This window comes from Stenella coeruleoalba, assembly GCF_951394435.1.
Source record: "Stenella coeruleoalba genome assembly, chromosome: 13".
Lineage (NCBI taxonomy): Eukaryota > Metazoa > Chordata > Mammalia > Artiodactyla > Delphinidae > Stenella > Stenella coeruleoalba.
Window position 1 is genome coordinate 55,281,098 of NC_137159.1, and position 25,703 is coordinate 55,306,800.

General features: G+C 41.9%; 1 protein-coding gene across 3 annotated transcripts in view; it reads left to right on the top strand.

The window, feature by feature from the left end:
- The window catches only part of THADA (THADA armadillo repeat containing), a 312,182-nt gene that overhangs the window by 232,351 nt on the left and 54,128 nt on the right, over positions 1-25,703 (top strand). For all 3 annotated transcript variants that reach the window (XM_079941582.1, XM_079941583.1, XM_079941584.1), the window contains 4 exons: positions 3,659-3,753; positions 22,993-23,372; positions 23,920-24,038; positions 24,410-24,482. In XM_079941582.1, the coding sequence (XP_079797708.1) occupies positions 3,659-3,753; positions 22,993-23,372; positions 23,920-24,038; positions 24,410-24,482 (667 nt within the window). The remainder of the gene's footprint in view (positions 1-3,658; positions 3,754-22,992; positions 23,373-23,919; positions 24,039-24,409; positions 24,483-25,703) is intronic.

The window sequence follows — 25,703 nt, forward strand, 5'->3', positions numbered from 1 at the left end:
ACCACCAAAAAAAAAAAAAAAAAAGAGAGAAGATGCAGAACACTTCAGCCTGGCAGGGGCTTTAAAGATTGCCAGCCTTTCCTCCCTATTCATTTAGAAATTTAAAAAATATATATTAACCTAGCTAAAAATCTCATGGAAAGTAGGCTTGAAACCCTGTAGGGTCAGGGGTAGGAGGGGAGGCCCCTGAGTTCCTCCAGACTTGAAAGTCAAACCAGTTTCCCAAAAACTTCCCTTGATGGTTCCATATGGCTTCACCAGCAGAAAAACATCTAGGGTGAGAAGCTATGACTCTATGAGGCCAAATGGAGCAAGGAGCACACCAAGGAGCACCAGTTAGCACGGAGTATCCCAACTCCTGAAAGCCTGGCTTGCCTCACTCTTGTTTCCACCTTCTCAATACATTCTCTGTCTTCCCAGACTGGTCTCTCCAGGTCCCTGGACAAGCCAAACTCATTTCTTCCTACATCTATTGCCCCTCTCAAAATCCCCTTCCTTGTCAACTTTGTCTATCTAAATTCTTCCCATCGTTCACAGTCCAGTTGGAATTACATCTTCATAAACCCATTTCCATGTCTCCAGTCCACCCTAATATGTTCTTTCCCTTAACTCCTTACATCCTGTCCTGAAGTTTGTCTTTGTTTCTGTCTCCGTAATGAGACAAAACTCTCCGAGGTCAGAAATCATTTCATGTGCATCTCTTCCCAGCACCTAGCTCAAAGCTGGATGCTCAGGAGGCCTTCCACCTGCTATCTGCAGACCATTTATTATTCAGCCCTGTGCTTCATGTCTGATAATTCATTAACCCCTGGCATTAGGTTTTCTTGCTTTCTTTCTTGAGTGACCATTTCTCTGCGGGGAGGGGAGGATATCCCACCTGTTAAACAGTGGAAATGCCAGAACTGGAAATATCATTAAAGAAGTTTTCATAGACTGTGGGCTTTTCAACTTCACAGGTCAAGTTATGGACTGACCTGGGGAAAATTGGATAGAGACAAAAGATAGGGGTAACATTTGGGAAGGGGGAATTCCAAATAGATCAAAATGTTAACAAGAACAAAAAAAGGAACTGTAAAGTACTAGAAGAAAATATGGGAAAATTTAAAAATGTATATCTATATTTATCTTGGAGAAGGGTTAGAGTGTTAGCATGACATAAAATCCAGAAGGCATAGATAAAAATATTAATATATTTGACTGCATAAAACTAAACATTTTTGAATTGCAAAAAAATATAAATAAAGTTAAAAGACAGATGATAAACTGCAAAAACATATTTGCAACACATGTGACAAAGGGCAGATTTCCTTAATATACAAAGAGGTCCTACAAATCAATAAGGAAAAGACCAATAACATAATGGACAGGAGATTTGATTACAGTTCACAGAAAAGGAAATTCATATGAGTAGCATATGAAGGGATGGTTAACCTCACTTATAATAAAATAATTGTGACTTAAAACAATGAGATACTATTTTTCACTTAGCTTGGCAAAGGTCTAAAAGTTTAATTACTGTGTTGGTCAGGTTGTTGGTGGGTGGGATTCTTACACACTGTTGGTGAAAGTATAAATAGGTACAGTCTCTTTGGTGAGCATCTTATCAAAATCAAGCAAAATTTTAAATGTGCAAATATCTTGATCCAGCAATTCAGCTTTTAGGGATTTCTCTTTTGAGTACTCATTCATATGCATAAAACTCAGTTACATATATCTTCATTGCAGCGTTGTTTTCAGCAAAGTATCTTTAACAATCTGAATTATTTCAGTAGGGGACAGGTACATCCATGAAATGGAGCAGTTCACAACCATTTAACAAATAAGGCAAGGGCTTCCCTGGTGGCGCAGTGGATGAGAGTCCGCCTGCCGATGCAGGAGACACGGGTTCGTGCCCCGGTCCGGGAAGATCCCACATGCTGCAGAGTGGCTGGGCCCGTGAGCCATGGCCGCTGAGCCTGTGCGTCCGGAGCCTGTGCTCCGCAACGGGAGAGGCCACAACAGTGACAGGCCCGTGTACCACAAAAAAAATAAAATAAAATAAGTTAAACAATCTCTGTTTTTAATAGAATGATATATCTAAAATATATTAGCAGGAAAAAAAGTAATACTCAGAACTTAGTATGTAGTAAACCACTACTTATATAAAAATAAACAAGTGGGTAGCTATAGATAGATGCTTGTAAATGAATAGAATGTGTCTGGCAGGGTATACTGTAGAAAGTAGTAATAGCGGTTGCCTCAGGGGAATAGAACATGTGGGTAGATGGTGGGGGCATGGAAAAGGAACTTTATTTTTACTGCATACCCTTTTGTACTGTTTGAATTATTTTTATACCATGTGCATGTGTTACCTGTTTTTTAAAACTAATTTGTTAAAATAGCCAGGCGTAGGTATGAAATTAGGCCAAATGTGAGGTATACACATAAACTAGTAGTTATGTCAGGGAGCAAGCAGATACTGTAGGTGAAGCAAGTCAGTGGGACAGAAGTGAGGCAGGTCAACAATGGGGAGACCTTGAAACAAGACAGTTTTAACGTAAAAGTATCTGATTTCCTTTTCATGCAAATCATGCGTATCCCTAGGATATGGGCAGTTCAGGACAGAGCGTGAATAAACTTTAGGGAAATGGTAAAACTGTTAATTTACAGGGAGTGAGAAGGATGGATTGAGGGATCAAGCCAGATGGAAATATACTAACCAGAACTTGTGCCCTTCCCTCATCGTAGGTCGGAGGCGGGGGAGCAGGGCAGGGAATGTACCACATCAATGCTCACAGTGATTCACCGTGAGGTGAGGTGATTAGGGTGTCAGTTGTACACGTTCAGGAATCTGATTCAGGTCACAGAGATACTAAGTGGCAAAGCCAGCATTCAAACCCAGATCTGTCCCTACTGTTTCTACTGCTTGCCCTGAGTTCTTAGTGCACCAAGGAGGTTTGGGCCCTTTTCATGGTCAATATGAACTGAGGCTCAGAGCCGGGGACTTTCGGTGCTGTACTCAAATGAAGGTCTTCATTCTTTTTTATCTAGACCCCCTAAATCGGAGCCCACTTACTTTTTCCAGCGTGTGGTTCAAAGCGTAAAAAAGAGCTGCTCCATTTATTGAAAAAAGAAAAAAATCTCATTTATCGGGAAAGGAATGTCTGTTGCAGCGTTTGTTAATGCTTTTCGCGTGTTTGTTTTTTCAGCTGGTTATTTTAAGTCCGTAAATATGGTTTATCATATGTGAGTGCAATTCTCCTCCGAAATGCTAAATCAGTGATATTCATAACCAATGATTTTCCCCCTAAATTTGTCCAGTTCAGAGGAAGATAACAGAAAATGGTGTCGTATTCCCCCCACCCCCTTGTTTCCAAATAACTGGGATCAGATATTGGTTGTCGTCTGTTTTCAGTTAATTTTCTTTGGAGCCAGAGCATAGAGTTTTCTCTGTTTCGTACACTCACAGCCCCAACCTCCACCATATGCACTAGGACTTCATTTTCTCCTTGACTTGCTCGTGTGTTCTCACCATTGGTGACTGTCCATCATTTTTAGCATTCATTACAACTCTGAGCGTCATGACGTGCCTGGTAGAAAATACCCATTTTCTCTTTTCTGTGACTCAGGCTTCAGAGAGAGAAAATATCAATTTATTTTCTGTTCTTTACTTTTCTAGGCAAAATCCATGTTTGGTGACCAGAGCTGTGTATATTGATATTCTCTTCCTGTTGACTTGCTGTCTTGACAAACCCTCAAAAGACAACCGGCCAGGTATGAGTCATATTTGTATCATATTTTGGAATGATTACAGGTCTTTGAAATGTAGGTAGGGTACTGAGCGGCTCTACTACGCACTCGCCCACCTTCTACTTTTGCAGGACTAACCACATATCAAAATTAAACATAGTATCATACGGTTTCCTCATAGAAGCTTCCCAAGGAAACTTGTCCTTGTTTAGTTGCAAGTTTGTTTTCTATTTGGTCATTCAGGGAAGAGTCTGGACTCTACTCAGATACCTCTGTATTTCTGAGACCTTGGCTCTTTCCTATTTCATGCATTTTCTTTGAAAGGTCATCATTTTCAATAACTCAGAGTTCATTCTGTTCCATTTTGTAGAGATAGCCTAGTGGACTCATTTGATGCTGGAGCCCGGATATTTGAGACTCAATCTCAAATCCACCCCTCGCTACCTCGAGCTCTGACTTTATACATGTTCCTTGGTGTCATGTATATTTCCTGGTATGGGCCCCAGATCCACATGCAATTGTTCTATTTTCATCATGATTCACAAAGTGGTTTTCTTAAAAGGGAGAGGGGCAGCTCCAAATAAAAAAATGTTTTGATGTGTTTATATAAGAGGCCTCAGGAAGTGCTGTACATGAGTTCCAGGCCACAGACTGAAACTGATTTTCATCAACACAAACTGGAATGCAGGGTAATGAGCCTGCAACTGGTTAAAATCAGCCTCTTCTAATTGATTAGGCCTGTCTAAAGGAGGCTACAATTACAAAGTCAGATTTTGAGTACAAGCAGGCCAGGCCTTTCCTCTGTTACATTTAGTCTGTCAATGATTTGTTGTCTTCAGTAAATATATTCAGGCTGTCAGAGTCCAGCTCTGTCCATATGGAACCCTGTTCCCAAATTCAAGCCAATTTAAAATGCTTTGGGGGGGAGGTGCGAAGCTGCCTCACTCGTATCAATGCATATTAGCCCACAAGGCCCCTGTGGCCATGCAGAGGTAATAAGAACACACCTGGACTTTGATCAGCTCCACGTCCCTGCATAGGGGTAGCTGTTGCATCCTTTTGGTAGAAGAGGATCATATAGTTTTATGGCTGTGAAACACTTCTAGTTTATACCTCTTACCCCAGCATAATTATTAATAGTGCCCCTTTTACTCTTGAAAGTGTCCAGGTTTGCACAATAAATCACGGGTCACCCTAGCTATAAGGGACCTCAGGGTTGCGTCCACTTTATTTTACACTTGAGTTAACTGGGGTCCAGAGATTTTATATAAAGAGATTATGAATCAGGTGTTACCAAGTAAATCATGTGGGGTTTCTACCATTTTTGTATTTCAGTTCCAAATTTCATGTAGCTTAGTAATACTTCTCTGCTTAATGTCTAAAGAGCCTTGTCTGTGAAAGAGTGGCTCACTACTTACAAATCCATTCACTGGGTTCCTATCATAGTTGTGTGGTTGACTACAATCATTAGGTTTTTCTGAACTAAGTGTTTCTTGGTGTATTCGTACCATTATTCCTTGTCTGGAAGGGTTTAACCCTTGAATGTTGTAAAATACCCTTCTTTCTTCTCCAATTGCCTGTCCTTTACTGATGAGCTAGGTTCCTCCATGAAGATGACTTCGGCCTTTTGGAATCATCCTTTCCACAAACTCTTGCATTATTTAGCGTTTGTGCCCCAATTAAATGTGATCACAAGCTGTTGTTTATTACTCAGCAGTATTTCACTTGCATCAATGTATTATACCTCTTAGAGTCATTACTTTTCAGAGTAAGATATGCAAGGGGTGGGGCACTTTTACTCTTTTTCTAACATGACAGCTATAGCTCTAAATATTTAATCCTGCACTCTACAGTATGGCAGTCACTAACCACATGCGGCTCTTGAACAACTGAGATGTGGCTGATCGAAGTTGAGGTGTTCTATAGGAATAAAATACACACCAAATTTCGAAGACTTAGTATGAAAAAAAGGTTAAATTTCTCAATAATTTTTACATTGATTACACATTGGAATGATAATATTTTTGATATATTTGTTTAAATTAAAAGTATCATTAGGGTTTCCCTGGTGGCACAGTGGTTGAGAGACCGCCTGCCGATGCAGGGGACACAGGTTCGTGCCCCGGTCCGGGAGGATCCCACATGCCGCGCAGCGGCTGGGCCCGTGAGCCATGGCCGCTGGGCCTGCGCGTCCGGAGCCTGTGCTCCGCAACGGGAGAGGCCACAGCAGTGAGAGGCCCGCATACTGCAAAAAAAAAAAAAAAAAAAAAGTATTATTAAAGTTAATTTCATCTGTTTCTTTTTAAAATGTGGCTATCAGAAAATCAAAAATTACATATATGGCTCATATATTCCTATTGGACAAGCACTGATTTTTTCCAGTCCTTTGGGAATTGCCCTCGTAAACCACAGGATATATATGTATGTGTCTTCTATATGACTGTATGTATTCATATACTACATCCACACAAATAGCGGTAGCAAATTCGCCTCCTTTGAGGATGAATTAGATGTTTAGAACGAACCAAATGTCAAATAAAATGGCAGTTAAGGTAGATAGCACTGTTTAGGATAAAAGTAAACTGTGAGCTTAAAATAGTTAAATCGATTCTTGTGTGTTTCATAAATTATTTCCAAAGGCAGTTTGAGCAATAGCTAAGTGTATCACCAAACAAGGTGATCACTTACCTGGATGTGTAGATTTCAGTATGATTTCTAAGTATTGTCGTGACAGTTTTACCTTGTAAATGCCTTGAAAGAATGGATCGTGGTTAGGTCCTGTGTCCCCCAACTAAGCAAGTAGTAGGCCTGCGTTAATGGATTTGTTATTAACTGATTGATTGAAATGCAGAATTTTCCTCAGTTTTTAGAATAGTAACAGGTGTCATCAAGATACAAATCTTATTTAAACTCATGCATCAATCACACGTAAATTCATTTTCCAAATTCAAATCAAATGTATATATTATATGTTTGTAAATACACATCTATCTACCTCTAAAGCTCACAGAGCTCAGAGTAGGGAGTACACTACATAGGCTTTAAAGCTAGATCCCTAGGTTTGAATCCCAGGTCTGCCATTTACTAGCTTTCGTGACCTTAGGCAAGTCATTTACCCTCTTTGAGACACTTCTCCTCAATTGTAACTGGGGATATAATAGGATCTATACCTTAGAGTGGTTGTCAACTAACACATGTAAAGTCCTATGTAAAGAATGTACTTTGTATGGCACAGAATAAGTGCTCAATAAATTTTAGCTACCATTAATATTATTATCATCGTTATAATTATCACTGGCTGGAAACTATGAATCTAATCCAGTTTCCTGCAGCCTGGCAGAGTTATGGTCAATCCCTCACACTTACAACTCTCCTCATGTTCTTCAACATTTTCAAGAAAGAAGAAATGCCTGCTTTCCTAGGAAAACACTGAAGCATACCTGGCATGGAATGTCAAGAATCCACTTTGGAATGCTCCTGCCCCTCTGACTGATCTAGAAAAGGATCATCTTGTGGTTATTGTTCATTATGTTTTTGTTGTTCATCAGACATGACATGCTAACGTCAGACAAGTTAAGCACCTACATCTGGAGAGACACATGATATGTTTGGGGCTTATACGTAGGTCCAAAAAGGGATTACAGATGCTATAAAGGAAGTGTGTATGGGATACATTGGAGGCACTAAAGAATGAAAGGTCGTTTCTACTTGGGAAGACAAGGAAGCCTTCATAGAGGAGGAGGTAGTTGAGCAGAGTTTTGAAGATGAGTAGAAATTCACCAGATGGGCAAAGGACAGGTGGGTATTATAGACAGAGGAGGGAGCATGTCTGCAGCCACAGGCGCTCACGTCAGCACAGCTTTCAAAGAACTGGGACAGTGCGATTGCAGTGTTGGGTTCAAGGACAGGAGGTGTGACTAGAAGTGAGGCTGGGAGGCGGGAACTCAGTCAAGGAGAGCGGCATGGTCCAAAGTCTAAGGAGCTCGAACTTGACCCTGTAGGCAAAAGAGATTATCGGAGGATATAAGACAGAGGGTAGGATCACGTGGTTTTTAAGACAGAGTGACATTTTCTGTGCCCCCATCCTTAAAGGAGTCTTAGGATCCTTAATGGAGCCAGGTTCCTTTGCCACGGAAAAAGAATGTAACTGTAAATGCATTCATGGAATGTCAGGGCATTGTCATAACCATCATTGAGGGTTTGGGAGATGGGGGGTCCAAAGTGGAGGACTAGAGTTAAAGGCAGTACAATGCTGAAAATAGTTGTTTTAGCATGGTGTGATTTTAGGGGGATTTCTTCCTCTTATTTTCCATTTTACCAATTTTACATAACATAATTCTGTTTTATTCATGTGTGTGTATATACATGTATTTCAACAGTAACTGTATCTAAGTATGAATCTTAAAGGAGATTAATTGTTCTAAAAGAAAAGAAGTAATGTCAATTTCTGGGAAACTTTTTTGGACAGAGGAGGATCTGCCTGTCTCCTCTCAAACACTATTCTGTAAGTGACCTTGGAAGGCTATTTCTACCTCTAAAATGTCTTAGAACATTGAAGGGCTGGGGGCATAAACAATGAGAAAACCAGTGAAGGGGAAAGGCAGAGAAGATGATTAGAACAGCTTAAGATAATGATGTGTTTTGTGTAATTCAGACTTTTATCTTAGTACTTCCCAATCATTTGAGGTTTCCTTAGCCATTAACTAGGTTTTAAAAATTCCAAATCTGGGGGTTTTGTTTTGAGTTTTAAAGTGATTTAAACCCACAAGGACTCTCTGTCCCCTGTATTCTTTTTCCTCTTCTGAATCCAGCTGTCATCATTAGTATGTATCAGTTTCCTGCTAGAAAGAAAATTATAGTCTCCAATTGGAGTTGGGGGGATGAGGAAGAAAGAGCCTAACTGCTCCAAGGACTCAGAGGCTGGGTTACAGGTCTGGGCAGGGACAGGGAAATGGAGAGCTTTCATTCTCATTTTAAACCCATCTTAAATTATTTGCTCTCAGGTTGGAAATTTTCCATTGAAATATCTGTTTACTGAAATACTATCTGAGACTTGACTAAATATTTACTCCCTTTTTTCTGAGAGGTGGACTTTCTATTTCTCTCGTATGCCCACACCCCTTAAATTTGTGTTTTTCACAGCTACTGAATTGAACATTTTCTTTTACCAAGTGTTTAAACAAATATCTTACCTATTTGCACTGTCTGACTTTCAGTTTAAGTTCTCTTGGTGGGTTTATGAGTGGATTTTTCCTTTCCTAGTCTCCATTTTACTAATTTCATATAACCCTGTTCTTTCTTTTGTAATTATGTGTTACATATTAAAATATGAATCTTGAAGAGGATTAGTTATTCCCAAAGAAATAAAGAAAGGACATAATGACAGTTTCCAAAAAGTGTTTTAGGTGGAGAAGGATTTGTCCATCCTACCCACATCGTGTAAGTGATCTCAAAAGGCTGTTTCCCTACCCCTGAAATGTATATGGGAGGCCCATTATATTCTAATTTTTAGGAAACATTATTTTCAGTATCATCTCCCTTGTAGGGATCATAATAATTATGGCCAATGTGTACTGAGCACTTAACTCCATGCCGAGCACTGTGCCAAGCATTTTGCACGCATTAGTGAAGGAGGTACTAGTGGTTCTTCATTTTAGACGTGAGGGAACTGAGGAACAGAGAGAACTGCCAGACGTCACTTGTACAGTAAGAGAGCAGAGTCCGCGCTCTCCAGCCACCTCCAACGTGGTCCCGCAGCACACTCAGGCCTGAGTCAGGAAAACCACTTCTTGTCTCGGGGATGGTGCCTTAGACCCCTATGTTGATTCAGCTTCCCGGGCTTCTGCCCCTGCTGCAGAATCCCCAGGCCTCAAAGAGGGATCCCCCTTCCCAGTAGCTTCGCAATCACATGCTTTTATGGGGACTTTCTTGCCTGCACTGCTATCTCCCGTCTCCGGAGTGTGTGGAATAATATGAGAGCGTACCCAGGGCTAGTTACTAGAAAGAGAAAGCTTAACGCTCCCGGGCAGCTACCTGCCCTTTTTCCCTTTGAAAGTGGACCTACAGCCACTGCATGAAAGACTTCCTAATACCAGGCTGCTGGTAACCGCATTTTGTGGTTTCTTTGTTAGTTGGCATTTATAGTTCGGATCTCATCATTCTGCCAAGTGCAATAAACATTTTGTTTTAACTAGAATGTAACTTTTATTATTGTTATTATTTTTCTTCTAAATGCCTTAAAAGTGACCAGCTTGTGAGCATGAAGTCAGGATCCCTAAATAGTCTGAATGCCAAGTCAGTGTGCCTTGTAGATCAGTACAAGATTAGAAGACAGGGTCTCATTTTTTACTGCTTGTGTTTATATCATGGAAGTTCTGTAACATAAGCCCTCCCAAAGGCCAGCTTAGATGTTGATGGTGGTTAAGTGGTAAAAATCTGTGAGAAGTATTCAATGATGCCTTGTATTTGTACTGCCTTGAACATGAATAATATATGTGTGACAAGAATAAATATAAGGTCAGTGATTTTTTTTGACATATTATAACTTCCTTTACCTAAGTTCCTGGGAAATATAGCCAAACAATTACAGAGAATAAAAACATTGGCAACTTACAAACACCTGCTTTGATTATTTGGTCTAATTAGGTTAAATTTAACCAATCCCATCTGAACAAATTGAAAACAATTCTTATCTGTTCCCGCGGTCATGCACTTTTATCGGTGTTGGACGCAGATGTGTTTAATATGACACAGTTGATGCTATTCTCTCAGCTCTGGGTGGGAGATAAAAGGGAATTGAGAACATATTTTTAGAGTCTTCTAGGGACTTTGTATTTATGGGTCTGCAGCTATGAAATTTCAAAAAAAAAAATAGGCTTTGTTATCAATAAGTTAGTTGCCTTTCTCCAAAACACTGGGACTGTCATTTGAACTGTTGCTTTTGCCAAAAGTCTCTTTCCCAGGGAACAGTGAGCTCCTAAAATGAGCAGATGATTCCTAGCTACCATTCAGAAAGAATAATACAGGATGTGTTATTAGATTGCTAGGTTCATGTGGTATTGACCCCTTGTTAATTCCAAGCCCTGTGCTGAGTACAGTGGCCCACAATTCTTAGAATTTTAGAGTTTAGAGATCATTTCATCAGTAAGTAGAGCGGAAACTGTAACAATTAAGTGACTTGCCCAAGGTCACACAGCTGGTTAGTGAAAAAGTCAAGCTTTCCTGGCTCCTGGTCCACTGCCCATTTCCGTGACCAGAGTTAATAGTGTTGAGAGTTGGGCCAAGTGTCTGGATCTGTAACAGAACCATGTCATGAAACCTTCGTACTCACATTTCCACCCCAGGAGTCAAATACTGTTCCAGTGGGCAGCTGGGGTCTCAGAACATCCGTGATTTCAGTCTTCTATGTGTTCCTGTCTTGCCCCACTCTAACCCCAGTCCTCACAGATAATCTGAAACTAGTTGCCCATGTCAGTTAAATTAGTTAAGCAAGATGTTTCTGAAAGCTTATTCTAAACATTTCATGTAAATGGAATCATACAACATATAGCCTTTTGTGTCTGGATTCTCTCACTTAAAGTTTTCAAGGTTCATCCATTTTGTAGCATGAGTCTTTTCTTTTTTTATGACTGAATGATATTCCATTGTTAGATATGCCATGTTTTGTTTCATCAGTTGATGGACGTTTGGATTGTTTACACTTTTTGGCTGTTATGAATAATAATGCTATGAAGATCCATGGACAGGTTTTTGTGGGGATATATGCTTTCAGTTCTCCTGGGTATTTACCTAGGAGTAGAACTGCTGGGCCATGTGCCAACTCTAAGTTTAAGTTTTTGAGGAATTGCCAAACTTTTCCCAAAGAGACTGCACCATTTTACATTCCCACTGGCAATGTATGAGGTTTCCAATTTCTCCACATCCTTGACAATACTTGTTATTGTCCATCTATTGATTATAGCCATCCTAGTGGGTATAAAGTAGTATTTCGTTGTGCTTTTGATTTGCATTTCCCTAATAGCTAATGATGTTGGGCATCTTTTCTAATGCTAATGAGCCATCTTGTACACCTTCTTTAGAGAAATGTCTGTTCTGATCCTCTGTGTTGTTTGTCTTTTCATTCTTGAGTTGTAAGAATTCTTTATATATTCTGGATATTAATTCCTTATCAGATATATGATTTGCAAATTTTTTCTCCCATTCTGTGCACTGACTTTTGACTTTTGTGATAATGTCCTTTAATGTACAAAAATTTTCAGTTTTGATGAAGTCCAACCTGCTTTTTCTTTTGTCCCTTATACTTTTAATGTCATATCTAAGAAACTGTTGCCTAATCCGAGGTCACAAAAACTTGTATACATTTTCTTCTTAAGAATTTAATAGTTTTATGTCTTAACTTTTCGGTTTCTGAGCCATTTTGAGTTAATTTTTGTATTTGGTGTGAGGTACAGGTCCAGCCTCATCCTTTTGCATGTGACTATCCATTTGTCCCAGCACTCTTTGTTTAAAGGACCTCACCTTTCCCCACTGAATTGTCTTGGCACCTTGGTCAGTCAGAAAATCAAGTGACCATAAATACATGGATTTTCTGGACTCTCAGTTCTATTTCATTGATCTGTATGTCTGTCTTTATACCAGGACCACACTGTCTTGATTATCGTTGCTTTATGATAACTTGAAATCAGGATGTGTTTTTATCATAAAAGAGTGTTGGATTTTGTCAAATTCTTTTTCTGCATCTAATGAGATGATCGTATAATTTTTGTCCTTTATTAATGTGATGTGTCATGACTTTTTCTTGCTGAGTAGTATTCCATTATATGCATGTGTTGTTTATATTAATTCACCAGTTGAAATACATTTTGGCACTTCCACTTTTTGGAAATTGTGGATAATGCAGCTCTGGTAGCATTATTTCACTTTTTGGAAATTGTGAATAATGCAGCTCTGAGCATAGAAGTATTTGTGTGGCCATATGTTTTTATCCTTCATAAGTAAAACCTAGGAAAGGAATTGCTAGGTCATATGATAAGGATTCTTTAGGTAATAAGAAACTGCCAAACTGCTTTCCAAAGGGCCTTACCACTTTGCATTCCCAGCAACAATGTGTGAGAGGTCCAGTTATTCTGCATCCTCATCTAGATGTGGTATTGCCCCTCTTGTTAATTTTAGCCATTCTGGTACATGTGTAGTGGTGTCTCACTGTGATTTTAATTTGCATTTCCCTAATGACCAGTTATGCTGAGCACCTTTTCGTGTACCGTATTTGCCATACATATATCTTTCTTGGTAAAGTGTCTATTCAAATCTCTCGCACATTTCTTTTTTAAATTGTGTTTTTCTTATTACTGAGTAGTGAAAGTTCTGTGTTCTGGATATAAGTATTTTATGCAAACATTTGTTAAAGATTTTCTACCTATCTGTTGCTTGTCTTTTTTCTTAACAATGTCTTTTTTTTTTTTTTTTCGCGGTACGCGGGCCTCTCACTGTTGTGGCCTCTCCCGTTGCGGAGCACAGGCTCCAGATGCACAGGCTCAGCGGCCATGGCTCACGGGCCCAGCCGCTCAGCGGCATGTGGGATCTTCCCGGACCGGGACACGAACCCGTGTCCCCTGCATTGGCAGGCGGACTCTCAACCACTGCGCCACCAAGGAAACCCTTAACAATGTCTTTTGAAGAGCAACTGTTTTTAATTTTGATGAAGTCTGATTAATCCATTTTTTCTCTGTGTCTTACGCTTTTTGTGCCCTAGTAAAGAAGTCTTTGCCTATCCTAAGGTCACAATGATGTTCTCTCAGGTTTTCTTCTAAAGTTTGCTTTGTTTTTTTTTTTTCCTTTTTTTTGGCCATGCCGCGCCGCATGTGGGATCTTAGTTCCCCAACCAGGGATTGAACCCCCAACCCCTTGCATTGGAAGCGTGGCATCTTAACCACTGGACCACCAGAGAAGTCCCAGGTTTTCTTCTAAAGTTTGCTATTTAAGGTTTTACGTTTAGATCCATGGTCCACTTTAAGCTAATTTTCATGTATGTCATGAGATAAGGTCAAAGTTCTCTTTTTTTGTTTTTTTTCATATGAATATCCAGTTGTTCTGGCTCAGCAAGATCTCTGGGCTCTGGGTTCCCCCTCTCTGTGCTGGAGCATGGAAGTTGCCTCTAGGTAGTAGTCCAGGGCAACTATAAGGCCTACCTTGTTTGTTTCCTTCTCTCAGGGAAACATACTACTCATGTCTGATGTTTAAAAACGATAGTTTCATACATTTGTCTAGTTTTCTAGTTGTTTATGGCAAAGGGCAATTTCTGTAGCAGTTAAATTTTCATGGGTTAAAGCAGAAATCACTTTCATCACTTTGTTTTGAAACCTCTTAGTTCCTCAATTGCAAAGTGGGGATAATACCTTCAGAGGATTGAGGTGAAGGTCACATGAAAAAAACTGTAAAAACTCCATGAAAAGTAACACAAAAGGAAAACTCCAACACTGTAAGAAAAGCAGCTATTAGGAAGTAATATTGATAGCAAGAACAAAGAAATGAATGGTCATCTCATCCAGAGGAGGAGACAGAGCTTCTGCTGGTCCCATGGCCAGGTATGCTTACTCCCAGACTCACCTCCATTGCCCATCTGGCAGAATTTACTTAATTCCTCCCTGGCTGGGGCCAGACTTCACATTAAGTAGCATTTGCAGTCCAGCCAGACTCTCTTGGGTTTGCCAGCTGTAAACTATACCTTGTAGCATCATTCCCAGAGACATTGATGTAGTCCAGTGGTGCCAGGAACCTCTTCAGTCTTAGAGTCTGTGTCTCCCAGAACTGTAAACTGTAGTGCTGGCAAGGGATTGAAATCAGTGGTCCTAGTCTCTCATTACAGGTGAGACAACAGAGGTAAGCCCCAGTTATTTAAAGGAGTCTTCCCAGCCGGCTACCAAGACTCTCAAGTTGATTTCACACTGTATCTCATTGCCTAAGGGTGGAAGAGAAGCCTGAGGTCCTTTGTGGGGAAAAGGTTAAATTAAACAGGGATGTCTAAGGTGTGATGATAAGGAAGTTTCTGATTTCCCAGTTTTGTCCTTAGAAGCAATTCGCTGACAAAGAATCCAGAGCAGTGTATTACTTAGAAGTAATTTTATGTTTGTGTCTTTGGGTTGTCATGTGTTTATCCACAAGTATTTCCTGACTTCCTCCCAGTGTTGGGCAGACGCAGGGATGGGATGATGGGTGGAGGCGAGAAGTAAAAACTGCTGGTCCCACCGAGTGCCTGATGAGCTCATTTTTAGCCTACCCAAATCCTTCCAGAGCTCTTCTGACTCCGTGTTGTCCAAGCCACTGGGACTGTGCCTATTTTACGGGTTGACTAGAGAGTCCTTCAAATAGTATTCTCAGAAACTCTTCCTTCTTCCTCAACAGCAGATAAGGAATTCTGTGCTTAGAAAAAATACTTTGGGAATAGGCTGGGACAAGGGAAAGGGGGAATGTTTTCAAAGGGGTGTGTGTCAGGCACCATACCTATGAAAGCCGGGCATGAGACCTAGAGACCTAGGAGTCCAGAGACCTAGAAACAAAAGTAGGCAAGAAATAAACAACTAGTACCAGTTCAGGGCACTTCTCTAGACAAAGTTAGTCTCCAAACCCTTCCACTAGGTCATTCTACGTGTTTGTAACTGGAAGGGCCCCTCGGGTCTGGATTACAGTTTACTGGGAGGGGCAGAGGATTAAATAGAAGAATGGAATTTCCCTTCGATAAGGAGAAGCCAAGATTTATTAAATCAGTTGATTTGTTGTTGTTGTTGTTGTAGTTCCTATGGTTTCCTTTTCTCTACAAATACAGTTTTTTTTTAACTGAGAAATAGCATAACAGGACATTAACATTCACGGAGTGTACAAATTATCGTCTGTGATTATTTTTAGAACCAGTTTATCAACTGTTCCAGATAAGAACTTTTGTTGGATCTGATTACAGATCTCTCTAACCAGAGCTACAGATCTTTGAAACAGAAAAAGTTGGCCCTTTCATTATGCCTTAAAAGTAAAATCTGCTTCGTATTTCCTCACTCTCTACTTCTTTAAGGAGGGTAGAGATTCTGAGGGGGGGAAGGATAGGGGAAATTTCTACAAAATTTTCTTGACCAAATGGTATCAGAGAATTCAGAACCATTACAATATATGAAAGAGAAATTCATTTGTTCATTTATTCATTCAAGCCAGAGGGAACAGCATGTGCAAGGTCAGGCAGAAAACAGAACATTCTTCTGAGGCTCAGTCAGTGGCAAGTGACCACCATAGCGGCACAATCAATATCATTGCCATTTACATGGTATCCACAGTAAGTGACTTACTCCATAGCAGTGAAACTATTTTTTTTTTCTGTTTTGTTGGTCCTTTCAGTCCTGAGGAGGATCCTTCCCCCTTTATGGATTCTGATTGCTGCTTACAAGTAGAGCACGTTTGCTGTGATTACTGGGGTTTTAGCTTCTCCCATAACCATCTCTACTGGGGCCAAGAAAACTCTGTCAGTTTGGGCCTGTACACTTACTCCCTCTGGCCCCTTTTATTTTGGCCAGCTCAGCACAAAGCAATCAGGCTATCTTGGTTCGTGACATTAACAGCGAAGGCCAGGAACTATGTAATATTCAGGAGCTCTTTGGTTGAGCACTAGATGAAGGGGTTGACATATGATTAGGGGCCATGGTGTATAAAAACAAATACCATTAAACACTAGAATTATACACGTTCGGCATGGCAAGATGTTTACACTATGAGAAGCACGGATGATCTCAGATGGTCTGAAGTAGTGGTTCTTAAAGTGTGGTCCCTGCATCAGCAGCAGCATCACCCAGGATTTGTTAGAAGTGTGATTTGGGGGGCCCCGTCCCAGACCTAGTGAATCAGGAACTCTGGAGGTGAGTACGCCGAAGTTTGAGAGCCAGTCATCTAAGGTAACAGCACAGCCACCATCCTGGGGATATGCTCAGTGATTGGAATGTCAGGTGAAACTGCCCTCTCGCTTTTAATTGTTATTTTTCTTTTTTCTTTTTTTTTTTTTTTGCGGTACACGGGCCTCTCACTGTTGTGGCCTCTCCCATTGTGGAGCACAGGCTCCGGACGCGCAGGCTCAGCAGCCATGGCTCACAGGCCCAGCCGCTCCGCAGCATGTGGGATCTTCCCAGACCGGGGCACGAACCTGTGTCCCCTGCATCGGCAGGCGGACTCTCAACCACTGGGCCACCAGGGAAGCCCTTAATTGTTATTTTTCAATCTCTTTCTCTCTGTTTGCCGAGTACTTAGAGTTAAATTCACCTAAATTAAATGCTCTTATGGTGAAACTCCACTATATCCATAATTATGTGGTAATGATATCATCCACATTGTTTTCCAGAATGCTCTCGTCAAAGCTATTTAGATTAACATGAATCGTTTAAAATTACGTTGATTTTTTTTTTTTTTAACAAACCTGTAGCTCAGAAAATCAAAGATAAATGCCCCATGGGCCTGCCCTTTGGGGCTGTGTTCCTCCTTTGGGGAGGAGACTGACTTCACTAAATAATAGAACAGATTTGGGAACTAGGAGCTGACCATGCTCTAGGTAGTGCTGCTTTTTAAATCCTCTTTCAGCAGCCTGGGTTGATGTTAGCGCCCTACCTTGGTTGGTTAGAGAATGGCAGCTTTGAAATCCAGTTAATTTAGCAATCACTGTTCAGGTTGCAGACATAACACTGAAATCTGCAACTTGCCAAAGAACTAAAACTGCTAAAATAACACATCTGAGATTCCCAGAGGGAATTGTGTGAATGGACCACTTTGCTCCTTCTCACAGACACTCTACTCGCTGTCCTGAGGGACTCGGCAAAGTCCCTTCATTCCTCTCTAGGACACCTCTGTTCAGGCTGGGCATGTTCTCCAAACACATCAACCTCAGGAAACTTGATCAACTTCTCCAAAGCTGCAGTTCCCTAATGCTACTCCCTGGTGATATTTTCACAATAAAACTATAGCAAAATGACAACTATAGCAAATTTTTCTTTAAACCACATTTTTTTAAAAAATTGTCCTTTATAATGACACTAGGAATCTATGACTTTTTTGGTGTTCAGATAGCCTTTCTTTCACGAAATAATAGATGGTAGGTTTTTAACATCCTTTCTTTACAAAATAAAATGTTGGCAACTTATACCAGCCTGTCACATTGTTTTTGATATTTGATTGATTCTTGAATTCCAAACTTGAGAATTATTTCTCCATTGAACCGGGACATAGCACAGCAGGAGGTATTGTCTTTCCAAGTGAATCCAGCCAATAAGCCACTCCTTTGAAGGCTGGAAATATGCTTGCTCTAAAGAAGAAAAAAAGAAGTTAATTTCAAAAGTGAAATCAAATTGGATGTTTAGAATCAGTCACACATACTTGGGTGACTAAAATGACTACACTGTTGGGAAACTCCAAAGATATTCCAAACAAGGAGGGCTGGGAAAAAACTGCAATTAACAAGAGTTTATAAAAATCATCTAAGTAATGAAAAATAAGATGGGGCGATTAAAGGGGAGGGACTTGATTCTTTAATTGGAACACTTGACTTTCCAGGAAAGATAGAAAGGAGGCAACCCAAAGCCAGCAAAATTGAAATTGCAAGTAGAAAAGCCATCTTCTAGAGAAGGGAGTTGCCAGACCTCAGACTGAAGAAGAACTAAGTGCCATCAAAGAACTAACTTGAGGTTTTTTGTATCTTTTGTTTGTTTGTTTGTTTTGTATCTTGTGGACAGCAGGCCCTCACAAAAATGGAAACAAGTACTTGGTGTTGATCTCAACTTTGAAATGCATTTGGTAGGGCAGGACACAAAACTGTGCTTCACTAGGAAGAAATCCTGGTTGTGAGATCCATTTGGTGAGCTCTACGTGCTGTGGGGTGCAGAGCCCATAAAACAGTAGCTGTGACCTCAGCTGAACAATAGAATCACCTGGGTCACCTTGAAACCAGGCTCGCCCCAGAGATGCAGTCAAGTGTCCCCTGACATAAGTGTTTTTCTTAAACTCTCCAGATAAATTTAATGTACCTCCCGGGCTGAGAAACTGCTGTGCTAGAGAGGAAAGCAATACGTCCTTTTTAGTCACTGCTGCTGCTCATGTTTCTAATCCCAACCTCCTGTTCTGCCCAGAGACCCCCTCACTCTGGCAGAGGGGCAGAGGGTGTTCTGTGGTCCACATCTAAATGGGAACTCCATGAGAGCAGAGCCTGGTCTTTCTAATTCACTGCTACACCCTAGCCCTAGAACAGAACCTGTATATAATGAGCCAGTATCAAAGGCCTGCCTGCAAGGGGCCTTTATAGAGTTTATTCATTCTTTTAAATTCTTGGAGGTTTCCCTTCCTTTGATGTTTTTATTGGTAAGAGAAAATGGGGGGCAGTGAACTTTCTAGTTCTTCACTGTGGTGAAGTACTGGGCTGGGATCAGCTGTGCTCTTTGGAACTGCAGCCCCTACTGCCCATCCCGAAAACCCTGTGAGCCCCTATGAAAGTCGTAGCCGAGGAGTGTGGTTCTCAGCTGGGGCACAGAGCAGAATTACCTGTTCTTAAGACTCCAGATGTCAGGACTTCCCTGGTGGCGCAGTGGTTGAGAATCCGCCTTCCAATGCAGGGGACACAGCTTCAATCCCTGGTCGGGGAACTAAGATCCCATATGCTGCAGGGCAACTAAGCCCACGTGCGCTCTAGAACCCATGCACCAAAACTAGAGAGAAGCCTGCGTGCTGCAAGGGGAGATCCCTCATGCCTGCAGCTAAGACCGGACACACCCAAATAAGTAAATAAATATTTAAAAAAAAAAAAAAGACTCCAGATGTCTGTGACCAACTCCAAACCAACCGAATCAGAATCTACAAGGGTGGGATTGAGGCATGGTTGGTTTTATTAAAACCATCACCTGAGACTTCCCTGGTGTCGCAGTGGTTAAGAATCCACCTCCAATGTAGGGGACATGGGTTCGAGCCCTGGTCCGGGAAGATCCCACATGCCGCGGAGCAGCTAAGCCCATGCACCACAACTACTGAGCCTGCGCTCTAGAGCCCATGAGCCACAACTACTGAAGCCCGGCCACCTAGAGCCTGTGCTCCACAACAAGAGAAGCCACCGCAATGAGAAGAAGTCCATGCACCGCAACGAAGAGTAGCCACCACTCGCCGCAACTAGAGAAAGCCCGCGCACAGCAACGAAGACACGACGCAGCCAAAAATAAATTAATTAAAAAAATTTTTTTAATTAATTAAAAGAAAAAAACCATCCCCTGAGGGCAGTGGTTTTGAAGTACGTGGCCCAGCAGCAGCATCACTTGGGAGCTTGTTAGAAATGCAGATTCTCAGCCCCCACCCCCGCCCTCCTGAATCAGAAACTTTGGGGGTGAGGCCCAGGCAGCAGTCTGTGATTTAACAAGCCCTCCAGGTGGTTCTGATGCTCACTCAAGTTTGAGAAACTCTGCTTTAGGACACCTCATTGGGTCTTGCTGCAGAACCAAGAACATTTTTTCTAAGCAGCAGTTTGGAGAAAGTGCCTACATGAATGTCATCTGATAGTTTCCTAGCTTGTGGCTCCGACCTACCCTCCCCTGCTGCTCCTCTATTGACACATTAATTCAGCGAACCTGTTCGCAGGTCTCTCCTGTCTACTCTCTCCCAACTCCCCTGAGCACCTGCCCTGACCTTTCCTCTCCCAGGCAGGCACCTCTGGGCAGCCTCAGTGCCCATAATAAATAAATAGATAGATAGATAGATAAAGGCTGGGCGCGTCTTAGTTGCTGTGCGCGGGCTTTCTCTAGTTGCGGCGAGCGGGAACTACTCTTCGTTGAGGTGCGAAGGCTTCTCGTTGCGGTGGCTTCTCTTGTTGCAGAGCATGGGCTCTAGGCACACGGGCTCAGTAGTTGTGGCTCGCAGGCTCTAGAGCACAGGCTCAGTAGTTGTGGCACACGGGCTTAGTTGCTCCGCGGCATGTGGGATTTCCCGCACCAGGGCTCGAACCCGTGTCTCCTGCATTGGCAGGCAAGTTCTCAACCACTGCGCCACCAGGGAAGCCCCTGGAGAAACTTCTTTTTGAAACAGTTTGATGTGTAACAGGAATAGTCTATATTTTTATTATTTATTATTGCAATAATTCCTGGATTATTGCAAGCCTATGTAATATTTCAATTCCAAGTGAGTTTTTTCCAACTGTTACTTTAATCTTTTACATTTTTATTCTGTTTGTGATCGTTTTCTAGGAGTCAGTAGTGTTCACTGAGTTATGAGATATCGAAATTTTAGCAAGGCATTTGATGAAGTCTCTCCTGATGTTCTTGTAGATAACATGTGAGCAGAATGGTAGAGTTAGGAGGATTCATAACTGGGGAATACCTAGACCCTAAGAGAGGTGGTTAATGAATTGATGAGAGCTTGGAGTGGGGTGGGGGGGTGGGGCAGGCAGGGAGCCAACTATAATACTCACCAAAGCCCTCTGTGCTCCACGCTGGTCCAGTCCACATCTTTAGTGATAACTTACAGCCTGCCTGTCAAATTGAGGTTTACCCAGCTTCTATTGGATGATGAATGTGCTGTATGAAGAATCTGGGTTCTGGGAGGTACCCAAGACTCCTTCCCCAGCCAGTCCCCCAGTGCTGCCAGTTTTATTCCTTCGATGCTTCTCAAACGCATCTTCTTCCTGTCTGTTCCTTACTTTACACCCTCATCATTTCTCTCTTCCACTACTGCAGTAGTTGTTCAGCTGGGCTCCCTGCCTCTAATATTGGCCTCTCAGCAATAAGAACACTTCAGTGGACATGTTCACCTGACCTTGTTGCTTAAAATAACCCCTCGATGGCATCCCCTTGCCTGCAGAAAAATGTCCAAGCTCCTTCGCGTGGCCGAGGAGGTTCCCCATGTCCTGGACATGCTGCTGCTCTAGCCTCATCTCCCGCTGTTGCCCACCTCGAATTCTGTGCTGAGGTCAGACTGCCTATAGTTCCTCACGTGGTCCATTCTGTTTTATGCCTTTGAACCTTTGAACCTTTGCTTTGAACCTTTGCTTGGTTCCAACGCATTCACCTCTCTCTGCTTTGAACCTTTGCTTTGAACCTTTGCTTGGTTCCAACGCATTCACCTCTCTCTGCCTCTTTAAGACTCAGGTGATCACTTCCACCACTATATTAGAATCACCTAGTCATTCATTTCTCTTTCTCAAATTAGAATATAAACCTCCCTAAAGGCATTATTCTTATTTCACTTAGCACCCAGCACATAGTAAGCAGGCAATAAATATTTGTGATCAGAACTGAGAATACAAAAAGATCTCGGCAATCTAAAAGGCAGACCATAAAATTTAACAGGGATCTGCTTCGGTTTCAAACAAACAAAGAAAACAAGTCTTGATCTAAGTCCTGAGTACAAGGTGGGAGATGGATGACTCACCACTGTCAGTGGACCATGTGAAAAAAAAAAAAGGCCTGCGGTTCAGATGACTTTATGCTCCACATGAGTCAACAGTGTGATACAACTCCAGGAACCTCATGTGAGAACAGGGCAAGCAACAGTCCTGCTGCTCAGACCACGAGGGAGAGTCGTGTGCCCTTGTGTGGCGCCATGCCTGAAGAGGGGGTGAGGCACATCCAAAGGAAGGTGGCTTAGAACAGTGAGAGAGGGTGGACCCCATCATCTGGGGGCTAGTTGAAGGAAGAAGGAGTGTTTCACCTGGAGAAGACAGAGGGGATATAATAACTGTATTCAAATGCCTAAAGGGCTCAAAATGCAGAATTGGACCACTGAGTGGAAACTCCAAAAAGAACTTTGTGGCAAATAGATCTATTAACAGTGGAACAGTCTGTCTTGTGAGCTCCAAATGACTGTAGGGTTCTACCAAGAGCCTCTGAGAAAAGGTGCTGTAGAGGGGATCTGAGCCCCTGAGGGACTAGATGTTCTTTTATCCTGCTCAGCTATGAGGCTTGAGGATTCAGGAGGTCACTGAGTTTATATTTATTGACTATTAGGGAGGGATGCCAGGAGCACATCTCTGATAGGAATGCCTTCTGTCACTCTAGGGGGAAAATCATGAATTACCTAAATAGAAAGTGCTTCTGGGCCAGAAGTCTGAAGCTTAGTGGCCTAGGCACTTATTACATGGTTAGTGTGAAATCTACGCAGGAATGACGTCTGCTTGTCCCACCTGGGGTATGCAGAGTCTTGTGTGTTCACCTGTGTCCTTTTGTGGAAGTTTGAATAAAGTGATTGCCTCTTTTCCTTTGCTTTTTTGTTTTTTAGTTCTGGAGCATCTTGGCTTCTGGGAGGAAGTCAGAAGGATCATCTTGGGATCAGAGTTGATAACCGGATTCTCCTATACCTTCACGGTGCCAGGCCTGCCCCAGTACCTCCAGAGCCTCACCAAACTGGCCATCGCTGCAGTGTGGGCAGTAGCGGCCCAGGCTGGAGAGCAGGCAAGGGACGTTCCCATCTCCTTCTCTCGGCTGTTAGAGTCTTCCTTCCCTGAAGTGCGCCTGCTGACGCTGGAAGCCCTGTTGGAAAGGTTCTCAGCAGCAGCCTCGGGACTAGGAGAGAAGGGACTGCCGCCCTTGCTATGGAATACGGGAGGGACATTCTTGATGTTGGCTGTGAAGGAAAGTCACCCAGAATGCCTCTGCAAGGTGAAGTCTCTGGTGTACTGACCACCCCTTTCCATTCCCCACAGTCTTTGGTGAGCCCACTGGAGTGATGAGGTCAGGAGGCAGGATCGGTTTTGGCATCTCCAGGATTGGAAGGAGATTCAGCATCCAAAGGGCAAGGACTCTCGCACGGTGCTTGGCATGGCTTCATGCATAAAAGAGCGCTGAGAAAAGTGTTTGATGATAATGGTATTGATGACAGAGATTAACCAAAGATAGAGATTGAGAGAGTAAGCAGTCTTTGCTGACATGGCTCTCTGGGGGCAGATGGTCACCTGGAAAGCATGATCAAAAGGAAAGGGCACTGACCTAGGAATATGGCATCTACCCTCTGATCCCAGTATGCCACTGCTCTAGACTATCTTGGTCTCGCAAAGCTATTAAGGGGGAAAAAAGAAGTCAGTGGGCGCTTTTTGAAAGATAGAGTCCCTTGTTGGTACAAATGATTATTATTTAGATTCTGCAGACTTTTCTGAGGTGTGTGTGTGTTTGTTTGTTTGTTTGTTTTCCATGGATCTGGCTCACACAGATACTGAAAATTCTCCATTGCATGGACCCCAGTGAGTGGCTTCCTCAGACAGAGCGCTGTGTCCATCTAACCCCAAAGGAGTTCTTGATCTGGACAATGGATATTGCTTCCAATGAAAGGTTTGCCTCCAGTGCTCCCTGTGCAAACTTGGTACAACACATGGTCCCATCAGTCAGTTATGTAATGAACTTGAGCATAGCCCAGCCTGTGTTCTGAGCCCAAGCAATAGAATGATGTCAGAGTTCCCCATTAGTTACCAAAAGGTAGTTGCTTCCGGAGGCATTTGTATAGCCACAAGGTAGAGATTTCTAGTAGTATTCACAGCCACATGGATTACAGACTACCTGTAAAAACCATATGTATATAAAATGTTCGATTTTATTTATTTATGTATTTTCATATTTATTTATTGAAGTATAATTGACTTACAATATTATATTAGTTTCAGGGCGATTATATGTTTTGTGTGATTTCTGGCTGACTTTCCTAGGTCTGAAATACAAAGTGAAGCTCTGAGACTCGCCTCCAAAGTGATTGCCCACCACATGCAGACGTGTGAGGAGGTGAGGCTGATTTCCCCTGTTTTGGGGTCTAGATTTCTGTCCTCTGATTTCCCTGGAAGGTGTCAGTAAAAGTGAACTGTCCCACAGGCAGAATCTCTGTGGCATATGTGTGTAGCTTCTACAAAAATATCATTCGTGTTGGTTTTTCACTCTAGGTATAACTTGGGGAGAATTTTCTGAGCACCATGTTTGGCATTTCTTTTCTCTTGTTCTGGGCACATTTGATTTGAGTCCATGAGGGTAACACAACCTCCTTCCTCCAGGACATACGTGCATTTATGCCCAAACTCCTTGTTTTTTACTGTTTTTCTCGCTAGACTCTTCATCTAATGAGGGAATGAGCAAGTCAGTTCCAAGGATTGCAAGTCACTAGGATTGCATCCTAGTCAACTATGTATGAAAATATATCGCTAAGGCTTAAATATCCCCCCCAAACGTGGTCCAGCTGGCTTTGCGTGGAGGCCCAGATGTGTCCCACCTGTCTTAGAACATGTCTTTGGGGGTGGGGTGGACCTAAAGTAATCAAAACACCTTCCTGGGGAAGAAAAGGGAACCCTTCTACGCTGTTGGTGGGAATGTAAATTAGTGTAGCCACTGTGGAAAACAGTATGGAGGTTCCTTAAAAAACTGAAAATAGAGCTACCATATGATCCAGAAATCCCACTCCTAGGCATATATCCAGAAAAGATGAAAACTCTGATTTGAAAAGATACATGTACCCCAGTGTTCATAGCAACACTATTTACAATAGCCAAGACATGAAAACAACCCAAGTGCCTATCAACAGACAGTTGGCTTAAGGAGATGGGAGATACACATACAGTGGAATATTACTCAGCCATAAAAAAGAATGAAATAATGCCATTTGCAGCAACATGGATGAACCTAGAGAATATCATGCTAAGTGAAGTTAAGTCAGACAGAGAAAGACAAATATCATGATATCCCTTATATGTAGAATCTAAAAAATAATACAAATGAATCTATATACAAAACAGAAACAGACTCACAGACATAGAAAACAAACTTATGGCTACCAAAGGGGAAAAGGAGGGTGGGAAAGGGATAAATTAGGAGTATGGGATTAACAGATACAAACTACTACATATAAAATAGATAAGCAACAAGGATTTACTATATAGCACAAGGAACTATATTCAGTATCTTGTAAAAACCTATAATGGAAAAGAATCTGAAAAAATATATATATAACTGAATCAC